This window comes from Neltuma alba, unplaced genomic scaffold (assembly GCF_004799145.2).
Source record: "Neltuma alba isolate B1F8T4 unplaced genomic scaffold, ASM479914v2 tig00006438_pilon, whole genome shotgun sequence".
In the NCBI taxonomy this organism is placed as follows: Eukaryota; Viridiplantae; Streptophyta; class Magnoliopsida; order Fabales; family Fabaceae; genus Neltuma; species Neltuma alba.
Genome location: NW_021634466.1, coordinates 14,251 through 36,582, shown reverse-complemented (window position 1 = coordinate 36,582; position 22,332 = coordinate 14,251). Strand labels below are relative to the sequence as shown.

General features: G+C 36.7%; 3 protein-coding genes and 1 non-coding gene across 8 annotated transcripts; 1 reads left to right on the top strand and 3 right to left on the bottom strand.

The window, feature by feature from the left end:
- Window positions 1-2,343: 2,343 nt before the first annotated feature.
- LOC114750408 (probable NOT transcription complex subunit VIP2) lies at window positions 2,344-7,436 on the top strand. 4 transcript variants are annotated; one of them, XM_028939009.1, is made up of 14 exons: window positions 2,344-2,469; window positions 3,345-3,453; window positions 3,528-3,706; window positions 3,849-3,897; window positions 4,012-4,230; window positions 5,028-5,237; window positions 5,317-5,418; window positions 5,562-5,647; window positions 5,780-5,962; window positions 6,155-6,586; window positions 6,680-6,732; window positions 6,814-6,855; window positions 6,966-7,110; window positions 7,229-7,436. In XM_028939009.1, exons 1-14 carry the CDS (start codon window positions 2,452-2,454, stop codon window positions 7,289-7,291), a joined length of 1,890 nt encoding a protein of 629 aa, XP_028794842.1. In that variant the 5' UTR covers window positions 2,344-2,451; the 3' UTR covers window positions 7,292-7,436. The 4 variants fall into 4 exon arrangements, with proteins under 4 accessions (XP_028794842.1, XP_028794841.1, XP_028794844.1 ...); XM_028939008.1 differs by having other exon boundaries at window positions 3,849-4,230; XM_028939011.1 differs by lacking the exons at window positions 6,680-6,732; window positions 7,229-7,436 and having other exon boundaries at window positions 3,849-4,230; window positions 6,966-7,099.
- On the bottom strand, window positions 3,373-3,453 carry LOC114750411 (small nucleolar RNA snoR35). The gene has a single exon (XR_003740664.1). It is a non-coding gene; the product is annotated as a small nucleolar RNA snoR35 (small nucleolar RNA).
- Window positions 7,437-8,011: 575 nt separating the features above from the next.
- On the bottom strand, window positions 8,012-14,585 carry LOC114750407 (E3 UFM1-protein ligase 1 homolog). Its single transcript, XM_028939007.1, is given in 21 exon segments — window positions 8,012-8,368; window positions 8,669-8,761; window positions 9,242-9,304; window positions 9,394-9,471; window positions 9,580-9,643; window positions 9,731-9,777; window positions 10,007-10,072; window positions 10,188-10,201; window positions 10,204-10,279; window positions 10,388-10,456; window positions 10,533-10,598; window positions 10,752-10,906; window positions 10,989-11,433; window positions 11,659-11,715; window positions 11,792-11,885; window positions 12,398-12,501; window positions 12,625-12,690; window positions 12,896-12,943; window positions 13,340-13,606; window positions 13,693-14,004; window positions 14,275-14,585. Coding segments are annotated over 21 exon segments (2,463 nt in total). The 5' UTR covers window positions 14,449-14,585; the 3' UTR covers window positions 8,012-8,263.
- Window positions 14,586-18,536: 3,951 nt separating this feature from the next.
- Window positions 18,537-22,332, bottom strand: LOC114750409 (nudix hydrolase 9-like). 2 transcript variants are annotated; one of them, XM_028939012.1, is made up of 9 exons: window positions 22,243-22,332; window positions 22,068-22,142; window positions 21,791-21,847; window positions 21,487-21,569; window positions 20,699-20,757; window positions 19,730-19,878; window positions 19,307-19,444; window positions 19,019-19,177; window positions 18,537-18,874 (listed from the first exon to the last, which is right to left on the bottom strand). In XM_028939012.1, the coding sequence occupies exons 1-9, from the start codon at window positions 22,330-22,332 to the stop codon at window positions 18,776-18,778; spliced, it is 909 nt and encodes a 302-aa protein (XP_028794845.1). In that variant the 3' UTR covers window positions 18,537-18,775. The 2 variants fall into 2 exon arrangements, with proteins under 2 accessions (XP_028794845.1, XP_028794846.1); XM_028939013.1 differs by having other exon boundaries at window positions 21,519-21,569; window positions 22,243-22,327.

Below are 22,332 nucleotides of genomic sequence, written 5' to 3'. Positions count from 1 at the left end.
AGTTGTTTCCAGCAATTGATGATATTATTTCCTTCAATTCTTCATAACTTGTGCCCTCCTTTACATTTGTTGTTCTCACACTACCTCCCACGTATCTCATATCATCTTCTCCATCATTTATAAACTTTCCCCATGTAAACAAAGCAAAATAGATGCTTTACAGATGTACCCGCCATCAGTAATTTAAACCTGCATCAAGAATCACACAACTGTCATTGACAAGTCAAGGAGCTATATTGACAAGTGTCGCGGCACACATTGACAACTATCGTGGCCTGATTGACAACACAATATCCCATTTGTGCTAAGGGTTTCTACCCACACTAACTTCATCTTCTTCTTCCTTTGCCACTAAACTAACGTCAGAACAGAGCAAAACCACCCACAAGCAACCCAAAAACAGAGCACCCATGATCATCCTACACACCCAACTTAAATCACCAACACACACAAACCAAAAAACACAGCTTCTCCATTGATTAACTTGTGAATCCTAGACCAAAAACAAAAGCTTTACAGTACCAAAGGCAAAAATGATTTTCTGATTTCCCATTCTCAAACAAATGCACAATCTGTCAAGAAAGGTAGGAGAGGAGAGGAAAGAAAGTTCCACACCTGAAGATTTATGAAGATTCACATGGAAGCTCTTTGGAGTTCACTAATGGTAATGGAGAAGATACTTCATGATTAATGGCTCCTTCCCTCTTTCCCAACATCTTCTCTCTCAACTATATTGCATGGAAAACTCCTCACCCGTCTTTGTTTCTGATAGTTAGGGTAAGAGTGTCATTTGATGATTCTGAAAATTGTATACAAGTCCCTTTGGGGCTTCAGAAACATTACGAGATTTTAGGGGACCTTTTTGCTATATTTATGCTTGTGTGACACTTTAATGCCATTTTCCCAAATAAAAAGTTATACACCACTCTCATCTTAACCATCAGATAGATCTTACGGATATGATTAATCTCCTTGTCAGCCCCAGCATAGAAATCACGGCAGGGGATCTGAATCCTAGTGGTGCATTTTACGCTGGTCGTTCCAGAAGCATTTTCCCGGTGCTCCCTCGGAGTTGAGCTCTTGCCTTGTTGTGTGGATTTTTAGGGCACTCATTGCCCGTTTCGCTCTCTTGACTCCGACGCTACTCTTTTAGACTTCGCTTACTTCTTTCTTCATCGCCGATCCGCTCTTCAGGCACGTTCTCCCTCACACTCTCCTCCCTTTTCGCCTCCGCACTCCTTTGATTCGATGCTTTATGGCATCCTTGGGCGTCATTTTCTTTCAAATATTTTTTACCCAATACTGAGATGTATTAGGATTGCGATTAGGGTTTTGGGGAAGTATTTTATGTGGTTCTGTATTAGATGTGAATTTTTAGTTAGAAGAGCAGCCTTGCACTTATATTATTGGGCTGCTTATAGGCTTATCTATCGCGGTGAAGTTCTCATGACTAAAATTTTAAGTAACTTGTTAATACTATTCTAATGACTCAAGCGAAACTTTACGTAAAAAATGGTGCTATGACTGTGTGAATTATTTATTTAGTTTGTTTTAATTATGAAAGAACCAAGAAACATGGAATTGGATCATTGGCTAAGAATAATTTTGATTTCGCACCTCTCTCATAAAGAACTCATTCGATCTGAATTGGATCATCTGGATCATTGGCGTTAAATTGCTGTTCGAGCATACTTGTTATGTGATTTCTTTATGTAATTCCTGTGCCTTGCTTCATCAGTATTATCGACTACGTGTTCTCATCGCGATAATTTTTCGTCAATGATAACACGTCGGAATGAATGAGTTCAACTTGCTAATCATCAATATACAAGATAAATGTAAAATCTACAGCAAGAATAGATTATGTAGTGTATTCGTCGTACTTTATCTTTTGTGGAGGGAAAAAAGTGTCTGGTTAATTCAAATGTTGTGCTTTGAGTTTGTAAATGCTCAAGGCAAGAAAAATACATGTTGACCAGCCAAGTCAAACTGCAAATTTTGCCTGAAGCGTATTATCCTTAATATGTTCTATAACCTTGTATGTTTTTATACTAATTATGGAGCCAAGTGGTTCAGCTTTGCATGGTGACATCTTTTTGGTTTGGAGGGATTAAATATTTAAATGGCATATTCTGTAGAGCTCCTAAGGTTCTGTAGTTTAAAAAGCGGATAAGATTCTTATTTTGGGAATTATTGCGTTTTGCTTTTACACTTCTCTTCATCTCTGCTCTGCTTTCTGCTTTTAAGGCCCATTATTATGTAGAAACTGGGTCCTTTCTGTTATATAATGTGATGTCTACTGTCTAGTACGTTCTCTTATGATGACACTATTCTTTGCAGGTTGTTGAGTTCAGAGAAAAAGCTCTGTACATAGTGCACTGACTCTAAAGACAAGCAGGATCTTTTTCCGCAAAGGGATGACTTTTTGCATGACCTTTTGAAATTCATGCAATGTCGGGTTTACTTAATGTATTTCTTCGTCTTTCGAACTTTTGTTTTTGTTTTTGTTTTTCCTTCAAAAATGGTTAGCAATCACTGGAATGGTTTTCACTCTTTTGTATTTCATGCTACCAAATTGTTGAACTGTCTGTCATCACAAATAGTTTGCTTGTGTTGGTAGATATATGTTGTTTGAATTTTGAAATATTTTCATTGAAAGCTAATCTCTTGTTAGATTGAAGTAGCTAGCTCATATTGGGCCATGTACCTCACCACTACTTTTGCCATCACAATTTTAATATGACATTCAATTTAGGCTCCCGGACATTATTTGTGAACTAGATATTGTGTTGAAGCATTATGGCATGATGCATTAAAATTCTTTTAAAATAAGTAATGCAATGTGTCTTCTGGATATCTCATGTTGCTTTGGGCTCCAGATTTATGGAAATAATGATTGTTACTTGTTAGTAGTTTTTTCTTAAACAGAGTTTAGAGTAAGATATTGATGTGGAACTAACCAAAATAAAGTAGAATCGATATAGAATTGAGCTTATCTGAAATTAGGGAAATAGGAAGGTTTTCCAGAACGAATGGGGGAATTCATGAGTGCTTTATATTCATCATCGACGCTTTTTTCATTTGGAGGTCAATTATTCTTCCTTTTTTAGGATGTTTCTTTCCATGATTTCAAAGGCCATGATTCAGGAAACTCTGTATCTAAAAGTAATTAACTCCTTTGTTGGAGATTTTGTTCTTTATAGATACTGTGTTCATCCACATAATGAGCAAAATCTCATTGTAACTTTTGTGTTGTCTTGAATGTTGTAAATTTGCTCCTAGCTGCTTTTACTTTGGTCATATCTTGACTATCAATTTAAATTATAATATTAATATCCTTGCAGTCTTCTCTGAACGGATCTGCTTCAAATCTTCCCGATAGTGCTGGGAGGTCATTTGCCACGTCATTCTCTGGCCAGTCTGGTGCTGCCTCCCCAGTTTTCCATCATAGTGGTGAGCAGATCTTGCTCAAGTTTATCAGTTCCATCCCCCTATCTAGTTGTAAAATTGGTAGGTTCTTGCCGCAGGGGCTATCCAGGGATTGCACAACATCCACAGCAGCTTTAATGTTCCCAACATGCCAGGTGCCCTTGCATCAAGAAATTCAACAATAAATAGCATTCCGTCTGGAGGGGTTCAACAGCCTACTGGAAGTCTTTCTAGTGGAAGATTTGCATCAAATAATCTTCCTGTTGCTTTGTCTCAGGTATTTGTGCATATGTTTATGCTTGGTTTTATTTTGAGAGTATTTCATTGACTGATTTTTTGAGCATATATTTTCCTCTTTGTAATTATTTGTTCTCAGTTGCATTATTTATTTATTTATTTATTCTTTCAATCATTTGCAGCTAACTCATGGAAGCTCTCATGGACATTCAGGAGTAACAAACAGAGGAGGTATAAGTGTTGTAGGAAACCCTGGATTTAGCAGTAGCACAAATGGAGTTGGCGGTTCTATTCCTGGGATTCTTCCAACATCTGCTGCAATTGGTAACAGAAACGCTGTTCCAGGATTGGGAGTATCCCCAATTTTGGGAAATGTAGGTTCTCGAATTACTAGTTCTATGGGGAACATCGTTGGTGGAGGGAACATTGGGAGGAGCATTAGCTCTGCTGGAGGATTATCTGTGCCTGGTCTTGCATCTCGTCTAAATTTAAGTGCAAACAGTGGATCTGGTGGTTTAAGTGTCCAAGGACAGAATCGGTTGCTGAGTGGTATGCTTCCACAGGGTATGCATTTGTTACCTTAATTGTTTATGTTCATTTCCTCCTAAAATGTCCTGTGGCAATCGGCTTTAAACCCTTTTCATGTGGGCCATTAATTTATTACTGAATGATAATTAGTTTCTGTAATTAAGAATTAGTCACTTGGAAATTTATTTAAATGTTTTCTTGAGTCACCAGCCTTGGTCATTGGACATAATTTTGTTCTCTCTCTGACGGCCCTTTTTGTGTTTCATTTCATTTCTGTCACGGGTCTGAGGTTTTTATTCATAGCATAGGCAATCATATATCCTTGATGCATGCTGCTTGTCTTCGTCTATCTACTATTAGAAGGGATGTGTGGATGCTGAATTGTCTTGTATTAGGTTTCATTTATCCCCAAATCTCCCCTTATAGAGATAGCATATCCATATTCCAGTCTCATAGTTCTACGGAACTCAAAACAATTTCTCGTGATGTCTTGATGTTATATCTTGCTATGGTGGTAAATGTGTTTAAAGTATCTTTGCTGAGTGAGTATTTGTTAGTAGGTAATCTGTAATTACCTGTGTAAATACTTTCCGAGCCTTGAGGCCTACTTTAACCCTTGAACCTAAAATCTAACCTGCCTAAACTTTTCTATTATAAAAAAGAAGTGCTTAAAGTACCAGTTTTAAAACTGCTTGTTGCATTAGTATATATGCATGACGTGATTAAATTTTGTGTTTACTGTATGCTGAGGACTTCTCATATGTTGAATTGATTTTATTTAGATAAGATATATGCTACTTTCTGGTGACACAAACAGTGGCTTCTTTGTGCAGGATCACCTCAAGTTATTTCAGTGCTAGGAAATTCTTATCCTGGTGCTGGAGGACCCCTTGCTCAAAGCCATGTTCAAGCAGTAAATAATTTAAACTCAATGGGGATGTTAAATGATATGAATTCGAATGACAACTCCCCTTTTGACATCAATGACTTCCCTCAATTGACAAGTCGACCCAATTCTGCTGGAGGGCCCCAAGGACAGCTGGGTATGAGAATGAAGATGTTCTTCTGCTTGTTATACTCATTCACTTCCTCCTGCAATAATCCTATAGCCAAAAATTTCAGGTTCCTTGCGAAAACAGGGTCTTGGGGTTAGTCCCATTGTCCAACAAAACCAAGAGTTTAGCATTCAAAATGAAGATTTCCCAGCTTTACCAGGATTTAAAGGTACAATATTTGGTTTAGATGCGTGATCTATTTGGTTGCATTTGTTGTTACTGTCAGGAGTTTTCTGGAACCTCTGTGCACACTTGCAGTGAGTGGAGATTGCTCATTTGCGTCAGCATTTGTTTTTGATTATATGTGTCCAGGTGGCAATGCAGATTATGCTATGGATATGCACCAGAAAGAACAACATGAGAATGCTGTGTCCATGATGCAATCTCAGCATTTTCCTGTGAGTTGACTTCTGATTGATATATATATATATATATATATATATTAAGGAATTGTGTTTACAGTTACATATCCTGGTTTTAGGATCTTAAATCAAGAACCTTTCTTTATTTTAACTGCTCTTAATATGCAGATGGGAAGGTCTTCTGGCTTCAGTTTAGGGGGTACATATTCAGCACACCGATCACAGCAACAACAGCATGGTCCATCTGTCAGTAGTGTTGGTGTCCCCTTTTCATCTGCAAACAATCAGGAACTTCTCCATCTTCATGGGTCAGATATGTTTCCTGCATCACATTCAACCTATAGTTCCCAGGTCTGCTAGTTTTTCTGCTGATTGGTTTTGTTGTTAATGTAACTGATGGCTTTTTTTATTTATTTTAAGGTGCTCTTTCTGTTCAAGTATAGCTTGTTTTTGGGTGTGAGGTGTTTAAGCTAATATGTTTACCATATGTCTGTACTAAAGCATTGAAGCACATGTTATTTTAATTTTTTCAATCATTTGTAGACCAGTGGACCTTCTGGCATTGGGTTAAGGCCTCTAAATTCTCCAAATACTGTTTCTGGTATGGGATCATATGACCAGCTTATCCAGCAATACCAACAGCACCAGAACCAGTCCCAGTCACAGTTTCGTCTTCAACAAATGTCAGCTGCAAATCAATCTTTCAGGGATCAAGGCATGAAATCCATGCAAACATCCCAATCAACACCGGATCCATTTGGTTTGCTTGGCTTGTTGAGTGTGATCAGGATGAGTGATCCTGATTTGACATCTCTTGCACTTGGAATTGATCTTACAACACTTGGATTAAATTTAAATTCATCAGAAAATCTCCACAAGACTTTCGGATCTCCATGGTCTGATGAGCCGGCTCAGGGAGATCCAGAGTTTACAGTGCCACAATGTTATTATGCTAAACAGCCACCTGCCCTGCACGTGAGATGCTCTTTATGATGTCTTATTAAGTTTTTGGTTCCTTCTCTTCTTCCTTTCTTTTAGCCTTAGACTATGTTTTTCTGGATCATGCAGCAAGGCTATTTTTCAAAGTTTACAGCGGAAACATTGTTTTACATATTTTACAGGTGCCTTTCAAAAGTCAAATCTTGTCTGCCTTGAACTTGTGGGACATTATAAATTGGTCCTAATTATTGTCATTCTTGCAGCATGCCCAAAGACGAAGCTCAATTATACGCCGCAAATGAGCTGTATGCAGATTTTCACCTGCGCATTTTTTTGCCATATATTTTGGACTATTTCTGATTTTCTTTTTCCTTGTATCTAGTTATTACTAACTGGTTCAGTTTTTTGTTCACAGTTACAATAGAGGATGGTTCTATCACAAAGAACATCACCTATGGTTTTTAAGAGTTCCCAACATGGAGCCACTTGTTAAAACAAACACGTATGAGAGGGGATCTTATCACTGCTTTGATCCGAACACATTTGAAATAATTCGTAAGGTTAGATTTTGTAAATATGTACTGTATCCATCAAAACACCCGCCATTTTTTGTGTGGAAGGTTTCATACGTTTGGATTTGTTATGTTTTAGGTTACTAACTGTGCATCGTTATTGCAGGATAATTTTGTCGTTCAATATGAGTTGTTGGAAAAACCCACCTCTGCCTCAGCATTGAGGTGAAAGGGAAATTTGTGATGTAAAGTTTCAATTTATGGATTTGATTCGTTAGAATGTTTTAAGTCATTTTGCAGAATCAGTGTCCCCTCAGTCTGGCATTTCAGATGCCATCTTATCGCATAGGACGACCTGGTGAGTTTGCTTCGGCTGTCTTTCCTCTTTCTCGTGGGCTATCCTATGATGAGGGCCAATCAATTCTTTTTTTAAACGCAAGTTGAAGCTTGCTTCTGCAAAGCTAAGTTTTCTAATCTTTAAAAACGGGAAAACTGTTTTTAATTCAAGATCATTTTTCACAACTGATACAAAACGCACTAATATAGAACGACCGGTTAGATTATGCGTAAAAAAAAATCTTGGGTTTCTCAGGGAATGGCTTAATCATCATTGACATCAGATGATATAAAAGGGAGATAATTGCACCTCGCCTGTTGAATGATTCCATGTATTTGCGACATGAAAACTTGTAAAGAATTAACACATGTAATAGTTGATCGAGCAATGACAGTTATGATGTTTGCAGTGCTGTATTGGGATGCAGTAGTGGAGACGGCCACGGGCATGGGGTATTTTACCTTGGAGATGCGTCCTTGTAAATCGCCTGGCAAAACTTCCATGGGAATTTTCTCACCGTCACTTTTGAACAGTTGCGCTAAGCTGCTGGGGGTGACTTGTTAATTTTGCAGCGAAAGTCCATTGCCTGTAACGTTTTACGTTTGGCACTTCTAACTAGTCTAAATCTCCACCATAAGAATAAGGAGACAGTTACAATTCGGGTTCTTGGTAAGATGCATAGCAAGCACTTTGACGGACGGCCTATCGGTTCAAAATACAATATTAACAAGTTATCGCGAGCAAACTAGTTAACAGTTAACAATATTACAATATTTCTTTTATTTAATGTAAGGAAAATCAAAGCAACACGACCCTATGCTGAGGTTTGTAACGGATGTTTGCTAAGGCTTTTCCGAAAGAGCCTTATGAAGATTGCGAGGGGCTCAAACCCAAGCTTTTCAGAGTTGGCATTTGGCTCTCCAAAAGCTCCCTTTTGCTCAATATTCTATCAGATGTACAATCTTCTTCCTATCCAAAATAAGGGGAAAAGGTTATTTACTATACGTGAAATTCCAGCTAAATATAGATGAATTTGGATGATGGCAAGTGTATCCTCCTATGTGATTTAATTTGTAGACAAGCTAAATATTCTAAATGGTTTCCTTTTTGTTTGGGTTAATTTTTCTGAAGTCATATTCTCTTGCACTCAGTATGCCTGATTGATGGCTACCCCTTTGAAGCATGCCAAGGAAGCAGTTTGAAGAATGCTAAAAAGTGAACGATCAACTGTTAAAAAAAGAAACCACGCGTATAATTAGTAATACTCACATCCCCAGTTGCAGCGGCTAATAATGCCAGAAGAGTCACTGTAGCGCTCTGATAATCAGTTAAAATCTTGAATGACGACTCATCTAACTTGTCCTGCAATTAGATAAATATCAGAAGAATTGTGGAGTAAAGTCATGACGAATGCCATTATTTATCAGGTACTATTGCTGAGTTGCATTGGGTGATTTCTGACAGGTAGACATCTACAATTGCTGACCAGAACATAACGCCATTTCAAGCATCATTTCTTGGTTGGGTACCACCGGCAGGTATTAATCCGGTTTTTGCATCAATGTCAATTTTAAAACTTTCACTCAATCACTTATTGTTAACAAAAGCGGTAAATAGGAAATTTTGATATTAACAATTGAATCCGGCCTTGGCTGATGAGCTTAATGTGCTTATTATCCTGATTTATTTGTTTTGCCAAAAATGTTGCGATTCTCAATTTGGGTTTAGCAATTTGGCTGTGACTTCCTCTCCTCTCAGTACCTGCACAACTTCAGTCTTTATTTTAATTTTATGAATTATACGAATTAATACTAAATCCAACTGATAAAAAAAATTACTTACCTTGAGTTGGGAGATGGCGACGGAAATGGCCCTTCCAGGGGCTTGAAGTGCTTTGTGGTAAACCTAATCATTAAAGCATCCACGTTGGCAGTGGGGGTAAAAAGGAACTTCAACATATGAGAGAAAAGATGGGAAAGATGTGCTCAAGTTACCTGTACGTAGAGTAAAGACACGACTTTGGCCAGAAGAGATATTGGATCAGTCTCAATAGAAATTTGAGATGTCAATTCCTGCCAACAGAGATGGAAAACATACAATCAACCATCACCAGCATACGAGCAAGACTCCGTTAATCCGACCCCAAAAATTTCTTCTTACACAAATATAAGCATTAGTACCTTACGGTATGAGTGTAGAAGTGTTCTTTCTAATTTCTTGTCAAGCTTTTTCAAAGACAACCCACTGGAAAAATTAAAAACCAAACTACATATGAAGGTTCAGATTACCACTGTAATGCTAAAGTTCCTAGTACAAATATAGACAGATTACCTCTCTTCTGCTACCTCTCTAAAAGCATCCATAAATGTTTCCACCCGCTGTTGCATTGAGTATTCAGATATTAGTCATACAATCATGTATTCAAACATTACAGCAAGGTTTAAACAAAAAACCCCCCGGGGGGGTGTTTGGGGAAGGGAGCAATTCCAGCCGTTAGCTACATGAAATTTAGACTGCAATGTTTGCGGAAGGGGTCCCACCCCGTCAACTTGACTGAAGAAAACAAGAAAATGACCAGCTGCTGGTCCTTGAAGGCAAAACACTGACCTTTCCCTCCAACGCTTCAACAACACCAAGAGCTTTTTTACCAAGCGCACCTGGTAAACTCTTTGACTGCAAGAGTGAAAAAAATGCGTGAGAAATTTGAGGCCATGTACGTATTCCTCCTAAATGGAAGTTGCACACACAGAGACACGTGTATGTATATAAACAGTGGCTTATTTATTACAATTGCAGCTCTTCCCCAGGACTAAGTGTGAGCAAATCCGAATTTGAAGCTTCCTCCACTTCAAGCCCGCTCTTTAACTTGTTGTGCTCATCCTACAGATGATGAACATAATTTCTGTATCATTAAGAAAAAATGAAAGGAGGAAAAACTATAATGTATTATATTAACAAGTTAACTTAGAAACGGCCATTAGACAATACCAACTTACGAAGAAGCATATCCACCATAGGGGCAGCTACTGTTCTCACTAAATGCCTATGCAAAACAACCTGGGTATCATAGAGGAGTTAATTTTTACGCATTTCACCAACATTGTAATATTTCAAATTAGTTATCAAAACTTACGGAGGTTGACTGATCATCTTCAAACAATTCTAAAGCTTTTTCATAAAGCTGCATATTTAAGAAAGACTGCGAGAGAAACAAACAATCAGCATAGGACAATATGCATATAAGGATCTTATAGATGCATATCATTATATTTTCATAATGCAAGCTTAGAAGTTACACAGAAAGCAAAGAAGAGATAATTGTAGCGTGAAACTGCCACTTTAGCAGGCTAACCTCATCAAGTTTCTTTTGCAAATTATCAAGCAAAGATTTCATTCTTTCTGCATTTTCTGTAAACAATGCTTTCTTCTTCTCCATCCAAGAAGCCATAATTGTGGGCCTTAAATGATTAGCCAAAGGCCTCAGAATTGTTTCAGGATCATCCACGCCTACCAGATTATAACATTGCACGTGAGAAGATTGGGTAACATATTAATGAGAGAAACAAATTTGAAGTTAGAATTAACAGACATTGTTCTTCAAAATCAGGAACCAAAGTCATAATCTTCTGCATAATCCACTCATCTGAAGGACTCCTGAGGCTATCCTCCTTCGTTTTAAGTGATTCTTTCCTAGAACCTGTTTTTGAATCTGACATTTGTGAGGAAGATGTATCCTTGCCCCTTCTCTGGCTTCTTTTAGATTTTGTGGAAGTCTGCTCTGGAATATCTGCAGCACTGTCAGACACAATTGCTGCTGCGTTCCCAGTAGCCTTTCCCTTTTTCTTCTTTGATCCTCTATCGACATGTTTAATGGCACCGCCATCTGTTGCAGTTTCATTTGACTCACTTGATCGAGTGAAGTCCTGCCCAACTTTAGCTTCTTTCGCTGCTTGTGAATCACTTAACATTTTAATGCCAGAAGACCCTGAAACACCTAATGTTTCCATTTCTTTCACCAAGTGTTCACAGATGCCCTAGTTGTTAAGGAGAGATAATAGTATAAGCAGTCGGAAACTGAAGGAGAGAGGATCCTCTGCTGTGCCTAGCGCACTATAATTTGTTCTTTTTATATTTTTAATTTTATGTTTTTTATTTTGGCAGCATAGATAGCAGAAGATCCAAAATCAAACACAAAAATAGGCATAAATGTGGCTTGTGAGATTAACTACTAAAGATTAAGACTAAATAAAAGGCTATACCTTCATAAAGCTGAAGCTCAGAACATAAAAGTCCCCAAAAATGTGTGCTTTGTTAGACTGCAAAGAAACATGAAGTATATGAACATGCAAATAAACTCTGTGAACATACATTTACCAGGTAAGTGAATATTACCTTAAGAGCAGATTGAACAGATGGGCAGAAGTTCAGCATTTTAGATGCATCTTGAGGGGTGAAGGACGAAGGCAATACGGAAAGAGCATCACTCCTGCATCATTGCTACATCAGAATAGAATGCGTACAAAACAAGTTAACAGAAACATCATGCCTGTCACTTAAAAGACCAAGGACACAACATATGGATGCATTAAGAGTGATCCTTCCAAGGGCTTCAGGTGGACAAGAAAAAAGGCATCATTTGCCATCATCCAAAAGCTACATCGTGCTGATGTGTGACTAGAAAAGAAGTCAAGAGCCTTGCAGACATTTTTTTAAAAAATTTTCTACCTCAATTAGGTGATATAGAACCACATAATTTCTATAAGATTGACAAGAAGGGACACAAGCAGCGAAAAAAATAAAAGCACAGCCACCATCAAGCAAATTCAAAATTCACCATATCAAACAATTTTTATTTTTTTTTGAAATAATCACTTTCAGATGGGTGCTGAATGGTGTTGGATAAGGCTCTGTTGAGCAATTAGGTAAGGAAGGAAAATAGAAACTGCGGGTAAAGAAAAGGGGGTGAAAACAAGAATGTGTGACAGTTAAGGCTCTTACCAACTACCACGCTCAAGGGCATCTTCAGTGGCAGCATCCAGCATCTCAATCATTGATGGGTGGACAAACATTGTATCTAGAGGTATACCTTCAGGATATCTGGACTAAATTGCATTGCAGGACAAACTTCATTAACTAAAAGTTAGACAAGCAATGCAGCTTGAATTATTCAACTCATTAGTCCAAGCTGTTACTTCAGACAATAAAGAAGGCAATCTAGTAGTTACCTGCAAGAATTGAATGGGCTGGGGAATTCCCAGTTTCTGTAGAACGTCATAGCTAATAAAGGAATTCTGTAGGATAGGAAAGAGAAGAAAATAAGGAAACAGCAGTTGAGAAAAGTGTTTCTCAAACTTAACAATGATAAATGTACAGGGCATAAGAGAAACGGTAACATAGTAATTATCAAGATCCAAAAAAATTTGTAAAAACGATTTTAGGTCACAGTTTAAGCAGACAAAATATTTGACATCTGAATAAGAGTAATTATCCAAATACCTGTGAAAAGAATGAATCTACAGATTCCTTTTGAGCAATGGCAAAGACCTGTCAAGTGATGCAAGAATTGGAAACCATTTAACTTCTATCTCCGCTTAGTGCAATCATAATACTTGCTTTATTAACAACAATCATTAGTAGCTCCTAGCGATTGAAATATCAATTCAATCACTTGCATCCAGGTATGTTACACATATGCATCATTGTTTATTAATGTCACCCATAGGGCCACTCAAATTAGACGATAGTATAATAATAAACCGGAAATACCATATACAGAAAGTATTCTGAACCCTCCCTATAGTTTCAATTGAACATAATGTGGATCAGAATTAGTTCAATAATTAAGAAGTGAAGATTTTTAAAGGCCTAGATTATCTATAAAACATGGATACAGCAGTCACTGTACCGATTGTGCCCAATGGATGTGAGAATGTCACTTACCGCAGGTGTCCAATGTATTCCAGCACGAAGTGCCCCTAGAATCTCACTTTCCTTCACAAGCCCATTAAAAAGTGACTGGAAAAAAGCTCCTTCAACAACCACGCTGCTGGTTCCATCCATTGCTTGCAGTAATTGCTGTAACAAGCTCCATAACAATGACAAATTTGTCGGAACAGTGATGGCCCTGGCAGCACCTCGAACCATGGCACCAACACGAGCTACATAAGCAGGAGTATACAACTGCCCACCTTCAAGCCTTCCCTTCACCTATATTTAGCATCAAATCTGATTTATAACATCTTTATGGTCATTAAAAAAGTTAACCCGACAAGGAGAAACGGTCACCAACTCACCATCGTTCCAAGACGAGGCTCCAACATGGAGGCAACCAATTCCAGACCAACATTCAATTGTGCAGCAAGTTCGGTAAGTGCAATCTGACTACATTCCTGAAGCCTCTCATTAATTTCTTCAGCTATCGAATCCCAATAAGATTCTGACATAATTTCCCCCTGAACCAACATCATGTCTAGATGATCTTTTATAACGTGTTGAGCCTGCTTCTCAACATGGTATAAATCGACTCCAGTAGCGTCAGCGAGATCAATCAGAGAAACACGCCCTTGCTTCTTAATTTCAGCCACCATCTCATTCCTTAGTTGCTCCTAACAGTAAAAAGTAGGAATAAAAAACTAGAAAGATCATAGGACAATATATGAAACTCGGGGAGGGAAATGATCATCCTTCAAGAGGTTAAAATTTAATTGCGAACAGGCAAACCTAAATTATTCTTTATTTCACAGCATTTCATTTTTCTGCCAATCGAATGTGCTAAAACGGAGTTGATTAAGGAAGCAAAACAAAACTCTCTTCATTAGATTCATCCCAACAAATTCCATGGAAGCAAAGTGACGGTATGAAGTAAGAAAGCATACGGGAGTGATGTACTCTTTGCCAGAGACGGTGTGAAGAAGGTCGAAATCGATGATATGAAGCTCCTGCAATTTCTGAACCAATTCAACGACATTACGCTCCGATAATCGAATATTCGACTTTGCCTGCTGTGCGAACTCGAATTGTCTTTGCAGCTCAAGCAATTCATCATCCATGATCGAACGCACAGATTTTAGTGAGAGATTCCGCTTTCCCGAGCCTTCAATCCAATGTGGCGTCTCGATCGCAAGAAAAAATGTGTTCGGTTTATTTCTTTCGTCTAAGAACAAGAAATCTACGCTGCCCCATGGAGTCAAGTGAAGTTGCCGCTGGGCCAGTTGAAGTATATTTTAGGCCCACTTGTTTATGAGTTCATGCTCCATCATCCAGAAACGAAGTTACGCCGGGGGCAGTTTTTTCTTTTTGTTTTAAAAAAATGTAAATAACATAGCATACCAAGTCAAAGCAAGCCTTGGGGCTAGGAGCCCTTTGGTTCAATTCATTCTGACATTGCACCTTCGTCGTTAAAAAAAGTCGTTCGAATTTTTATTTTAATTCTAAATATAAAATTAAATTTTTTTATATTTATTTTTTTCACAATATTTTTGTAATAATGATAATTCTAACCAATACACTTAATTAGTAAAGATATTTAAAAAAAATAACATATATTTATTACAAATAACTAACTTAACTGATTTTCTCAATCTATTTAAATTAGTCAATTAGCTCTTATATTAATGACTGGAGGTAGTGATTCCTAGTATTTAACATTACATGCTATCAACGGAGGTTAGGTCTTACGGAAGGGATTAATTTTTTACAGTGTGGCAAACCAAGATTCAAATCTCCACTAAGAGAAGTGCTCACATTTAATACCTGACAGTGTCTCGAATAAGATAGATACCTATACTTTACTTCAGGCTTTGTTTGGTTCAATGGAAGGGAGGGGAGGGGAGGTTAATTAAAGGAAGGGGAGGGGAGGAGAGGGGAGGTCATAAGTTTTGTTTGGTTGGAGGGGAGGGGAGGGGAGATTTTTGTTGGGTTCACAAGGGGAGGGGAGGGGAGGGGAGGGGAGGGGAGGGGAGGGGATTATACATTGACAAATATGCCCTTATCTTTATATTTAGACTGATTTATTCTTTTATTACAATATTTATATCAAAATTATTATTTCTGAATTTATCAATTTCAAAAAAACCAATTACCTCACTTATATGTGATAAAAAATTATGAAATAAAAATATAATATATATTAGAAAAGTGAATGGGAGAAAAAAAAGACAAGACCTTAACTATATAATAATACCCTTCACATATTAGGAAATAAAAAATATATATGATATTAACAGTGTCATTTTATAATTATAATATATATTAATATATATAATTAATTAATATATTAACATATATGCATATTATATTTGTGTGTGTGTATAACTGAGCGACCGCGGAAGGGAATGCGAAGGTAATTATGTGAAACCAAAAAAATATCAAAAGAACACCACTGGAATATTCACAAATTGGCATGGGCATATTTGTCAAGATTCTCATAATATTTCTCTCCCCTCCAAAAACCTCTAATTTGGGAGGGGAGGAGGGGGAGGGGAGGGGAGCACAAAAGGATAAATTTTTTTAGCTCCCCTCCCCTTCCCTCAAAAAAACCCCAATCAAACAAAGCCTTGGAGAGAAAAATATTACGTGCCCACCGGCCCAAAACAGACTACATGCTCACGTTGGTGAAAAAAAGATTACATGCTCACATTCATACAGGGATATACATTGCAAAGAATTGATTCAATTTAATATGAATGTGAAGTCTCGTCCGAACAACTATGCCCTCTCCACTCTTCATCTTCCCTTCACTCTGTCTCTAACTTAGGCTTCAGAGTATATTGGAACATTTGTTTTTATTTTCAGTGAATAAACTACTCCTGCAGTGTTTACAGAGGATCTAATTATGGAGTTAATATTGATCATATATGTAAGACTTATTTCATATATTTATCAATTTTTTTTAAATTAATTCTTTTAATATTTTCCTAACAATAATCAAATAGGAGAGGTAGAAAAGGAATTAAGAAAGATACTTAGGATATTTTAGAAAAACATACTATCTCCGATCCTTAATATAAGAGTTTGTTTGACTTTTATTTTAGTCCTAAATATAAGACTTCAATCCACTTTGTCTCTCATGTTTATCAATTCTAAGGTAGTCATTCTAATCATGATAGTTCTAACTAATATACTTGATTAGTAAGGACATTTTAAAAAAGACAATACAAATTTCTTACAAATAATTAACTTAACCAATTTTTAAATCTAGTTAAATTAGTCAGTTAATTTTTACATTAAAAATTAGATGTAGTATAATATTAACTAATTTGACTAATATCTTTAACCTACTCAAATTAATTAATTAGGTTAAGAACTAGAGGGGTACTAAAAATAATTTTTTTCTTATATTTTTGATATCGCGTCAAACGCCCTATGTTAATACATTGTATTCCCGACCATTTTCCGGGCCAAAAAAATTCCTCATTATTTCATTAAATTCTATTATTAATTTTTGTATTACCCAGAGGAGCCATAACGCTGGTAAAAACACGGAAGAATTACAACAAGATCACAATAAAAAAAAATTAATTGTCATTAGATTCTAAATATCATTTATTATCCTGAAACTTATTATTGTGGCTAGTCTATTGTCACTGAAACTCTTTAATAATAATATTCCTTATTTGGAACTTCACAGTAATTCTTCTTGAAAAATCACTCATACGTTTTTTTGTTCTATCAAAAGCATTAATCAGAATACATTTAAAAACTAAGATGTTTAAATATTTTGAAAGTATCACGTGACCTGAAAATTTAAATCATACATGTTCGGGGCATCACTGTACTAACTCCACAATCGTCCACGTCAATAAAAGTAAACATTATGGTTTTTCAGTAACAGCAATATCGTAAGAAATTAAGCAATATGAACTAAATAAATAATTTAAAAGAAAAAGTATAGATTAAATTAATTTCTTTTTATCAGGTCAAAAAAATTAATTTCTCTTTATAGAGATTAAATTAAATTTATGAAAACGGTGGGATTAGGCGGGACTAAATGCAACACAGAGATATAATTATAACATATTAAAATCATGACTGGTGACCTTTTTATTTTATTTATGAAAAAAAGTTGTTTCCAACTTTCAAAAATTATGTTTTTTTTTTCTAAAACATAAGTATCCCCTTATTGGGGATTCGAATCTTAGTTCATCACATTGTGAGAGATTAACCCTTTCTGCTAAACCCAATCTAAAAATTATATGGTAAAAATGTTCTTCTATCGCCTTATTAAATTCAACGTACCAAACACTTCGTAAAATTTTCATCTGTGTTTTGGCCTTTCGGGTGAAAATGAAAGCTTCCATTTCTTACTCTGCTGATCTACGACCTACGCGTCAGCCTGAACTGTGAAGGATAAAATTATCCACTGCGATTTTTATTTCTATTATTGATAAACATGAAAATTTTACGGTCAGCACATACATGTGGCTGCCACTGAGATCTAGAACCTAATACGACAACAACTAAAATTTAACATATGCATACTTTTTTAGAAAAACTAAACCACCCATTAAAAATTTTGTTGGTGAAAACTTAAATCAGAGTACTAGTAATCTATGCATACAAAATTTGCAGACTAATAATACTTTCTACACATAAAAATTTATCACACCCTTGTTACTGAGAGACTTTTAAATGAGGAACTTTCCCCCCAGTTTTTCCTTCTTTTTTTTTATTCCTACCCCTTTCCCTCAAAAAAGAAAATCGTGCATGACAAAGTTACTTTTACTTGGAACTCATACATACTAATAATTCAAGTTAACCAATTGAAGAAGTAAAGACTTGTTCAATTATACGACTTCTGGTCCTACATATATTTAAGATCGGAATTAGTATTACTATTAAAGTGATAATTCACTTTGATATTTTTTTTTTTTTATTTTTGGTCACATGAGGTGCGGGATCGAACCTGCACATTACCAACACACGCACACACTAGGTGCCACTCCGCCAAGAGGCGGTTGGCAATTCACTTTGATATTTAATAATGAAATAAGTTTCATGGGGGATACGGACTCATCAGGCCAGATCTTTAAAAACATACGAGGAAAGAGTTCAAAATCTGACTCAGCCGGAGCGGGAAAAAACCCAAAAACACATCATATGTATATGTGTATCAGTCTGAGATCGTATGCAGTATAGTATATGTGTATCAGTCTGAGATCGTATGCAGTATACAAGCAAGTGAAGAATCAATGAATCACATATAGACGAGTAAGCTACCTAGAAATATCAGTTCTTACATGCTAAACAGGAGCAATAAACAGCCAGAGTAAGCTTCTGAGATAGAAACTATACCTAACATGCCAAATCGTGAATCCCACAGGGTAACACTCAGCATAACATCAAAGACTGACAACTATAAGTCCTCGTAAACTTACATCAAGTATTCTTCAGGTTGTTGTCAGCCATCAATTTATAGAGGGCTAATCCACCTCGATGACAGCCAGGCATCTTGGAAGCCATGTTTTCTAAGTCGACCTGAGAAATACAAAACTGATGAGTAGTTTCAAGGTAGAAACAAGTTAAAATCAATTAAATGTATATGAAAACAAGCAAGCAAGCACATTATCATCAAGGGATGGATCTCATACTAACACTAAACGACAATGAGCATTAAATTACCATTGTGGCAGCATATAGCTGAGTTGACTCGTAGCCATCTTGAGCACTAGAATAAAACTGTTGAACTTCCTTGGAATTGAGACTGCATTTGATGTAGAAAAATGCAGCTGGTCTCACATTCAATTCTCTCCGTGATACTCCAATGAAAGCTGGAATGCTCTGCATTACACAAAGGATCAAATTTAGATATGATTCATGATGTCTGCCATAGCTAACATATGGAGGAAAGAGTAATCATTTCCTACAATATGTTCACGACATTCATATCAAATTAATAATGGGACTTACAAGGGATGAGGCTGGCACCCCAATTTCTTCAACTACTTCTCGAACTATGCTGTCAAACATCTCAAGGGAAACGTTGTTGTTAATAGACTCTGTTAACTCCTTGCTATGTTGATGGGAAGCTACTCCAATTTCATGAGGCTGCCAATCAAAAGAAGTTTCACAATAAATTCCAGTCAAAATAAGAGTTGTTAATCTGACATATATTGGAAGAAACAACGTGCTTTTGATCAGTAGTCATTCTACCACATGAATAAGCAGATATCGCCGCACAAAGGATATCATGCCCCCATAAACAAATCAAAGAGCAATTTCAGAAGTATCTGCTCCATTTAAATTGATATCAATATTAAAGATAAATCAATTGCACTGATACTAATTAGCAGCCATTTAACAGATTTAAAATTTTATTTCTCTGTTAAATACCTCCGGATGACCTCCTGGGAAAACAAAATGTCCAGGAAATTCACCAACATTGTTACTTCGTTGCAATACAAGTATCTTCTCGTCAATAGTCTCCACAATTGCACCATTTCCCAGTGGACTGGCAGTGTGCTGACAAAGAACAGAATCATCTGAAAAAACAGAAAGATGGAAGCACTTAAAATTATCGGTAACATCAATTAGCACCAATGGAAAGGATAAAAAATTAAAGCTTATCTATTTTGCCCCATCTGATTACCTCCATCATCATACAATTTGTCATTAAGACTCTTAATTAAAGTAATAAACCAATTCACAAATGAAAACACCATGTTCAAGAAAAATTTGACAGGACTGTGCCTACTTTGTCCTTATAAACGCTAAATTGTAAAGAATCTGACTTAGATGCACTCTCTTCCTGCATCGGCTAATTAAAAATGAACTTCTCCGTCTTCTGGCTCCAAAAAAGTAATTGAACTTCTAAAGGACTTCATGAAGCAACAAAATTGTGTATAATTCTTATCTTTATACTACCCTGCTTGAAGTTGATCATATCACATGTTCATGGTTATCGTGTGAAGAGCCATACCCCTAGTGGTCAATGATTGCTGGTACTACCAGTACCTCCTTTGCTTTTGGGGCAGAGTGGACAATAGGTGATCATATGTTCAAAAAATTCTAACATAACAGTCCACTAGATCCACGTGGGCCAACAGAAAGATCTGTCTAACTGCCTCAAATGCAAATTTTCACTGACTCGCCCTTTGACCTCCTGATAAAATATTGTAGCACGTCAATGGCATGCAACTTCTGGTTGACAGTCATCATACTTGCAGACCAATCATAGTCATGCTCCACTAAATAACTCCGATAGTCAGAAGTTAGATCACACGCTCCCATAAATTAAAGGACCCAAAACTATGGAATCACAGGGTCTCCATTGTTGATAGGAGGGAGGGGGTGTTAATATACCTTCTGATGAAACCAGGAACCGTTTCCACAGATGACTTAAATTTGTCCCAACGAAAGTCCTGGATAAATTCAAACAATACTTGCTGAATGTAAGCAACGTGGATTATATATAAATAATAATAGTAGCAAACAGTAAGAAAATAAAGTTCTGCTTCGCTAAGTGACGCCACCAGAGAAATTATTCAGAGCCATATCTTCTAAACAAATTCAAATGAACTTAACGCTAATTAAATAGGATAGAGTTCAAGTGTAAATAAACTTTACAACTGTTCCTAGCAGAAAATATATATATATACTTGAAAAGTGCCAATTTATTTTTTGTTTTGCAATTTCGTTGCCGCTTATATAATCAGAACGTTCTTGCTCTATTGAGAAGATATATCCTTTCTGTACAACAATTTCAATAATCAACAAATATAGCAAGTCAGAAACATGACTGTTTATGACTAATAGAAGGCAATAAGATCAGAAAAATATCTAAGGAACAAATTTTGAAGGTAAATTTTATAACTAATGAAAATCACCCTTTAAATGTAACAAATCACGTTTAACACAAATACTTTCAAGGATGGAACATTTACAAATTATTAGTCACAAAAGCATAGCAGATTCAATTACATTTCTTTAAATGTCAGAAATCATGTCAACAACAAAAAAATCAAGAATGGATAATTTATAAATCACTGGTCAACTGCACAGGCATATGTAAGTCACTATAACTTACAATGACAAGCAAGTAAATAAAGACAATGGGGCAAGAACTTGGAAAATAGAGGGAGAGAAGAAACCTATAATCCGTCAAACCAAGGCGGAGGCATACATGAAGCTCGTGGTCAGATCCGCTTCCCCTTTGCAGCATATACCCCCCATACTGAGAAAGACCATTAGATGCTGCGTCAGTCTCATGCTAAAATTATGTTGTATTTAAAAAGTCCAATGTTCATCTAACTTCTATCTATATATTAACCGTAGCCAAGAAAACAAATAGTTAAAATATTAGCGCATAATGCTTGACACGCATTAACTAGCAAAAAGTATTGTTTAGTTCGGGAAAAAAATAACATGATGCAAGTCAAACAAGGCTCGAAATACCCTGAACTTCTTGCCATTGTAGAGTGAATTGTTTTTCTGACTCCTCTGCTCCCATATCTACAAAATAGAAATCGTAACTAAGCATAAAGATGGTTATTCAGTAAACTAAATCTGGACTCTACGATAAAAATCGAATATTCGCTAAATTTAATCATGAACAAAGATCCAAATGTTCAGCACTAAAAACCGAGCAATTTAAGCAACATGCCATCAGCAGTAATGTTTTGTGCAAGCGGAAAAGCAACAGCAAGAGATCAAAGGGACGAATACGACACACCTCAGCGATTGTGCTCTCCAGGTTAGCATCAGGGTGGGGAATCCGATCGCAGGCATCGCTGAACACCACAGAAACCTTTAAGCAAGCAAGAAATGCGTGAAGGACAAGTCACATTTGAGCAAGACGCATTCACATCTAGATGTCATAAGAATGAGGATTCGAGGTTGAAACAAACCTGCGAGGGCGAAAGACCACAGGGACACGAGATCAGGAGCTTGAAAGAACAAGGATCCACGGCACTGTCTGCATGCCCGGCCTCCTCCAT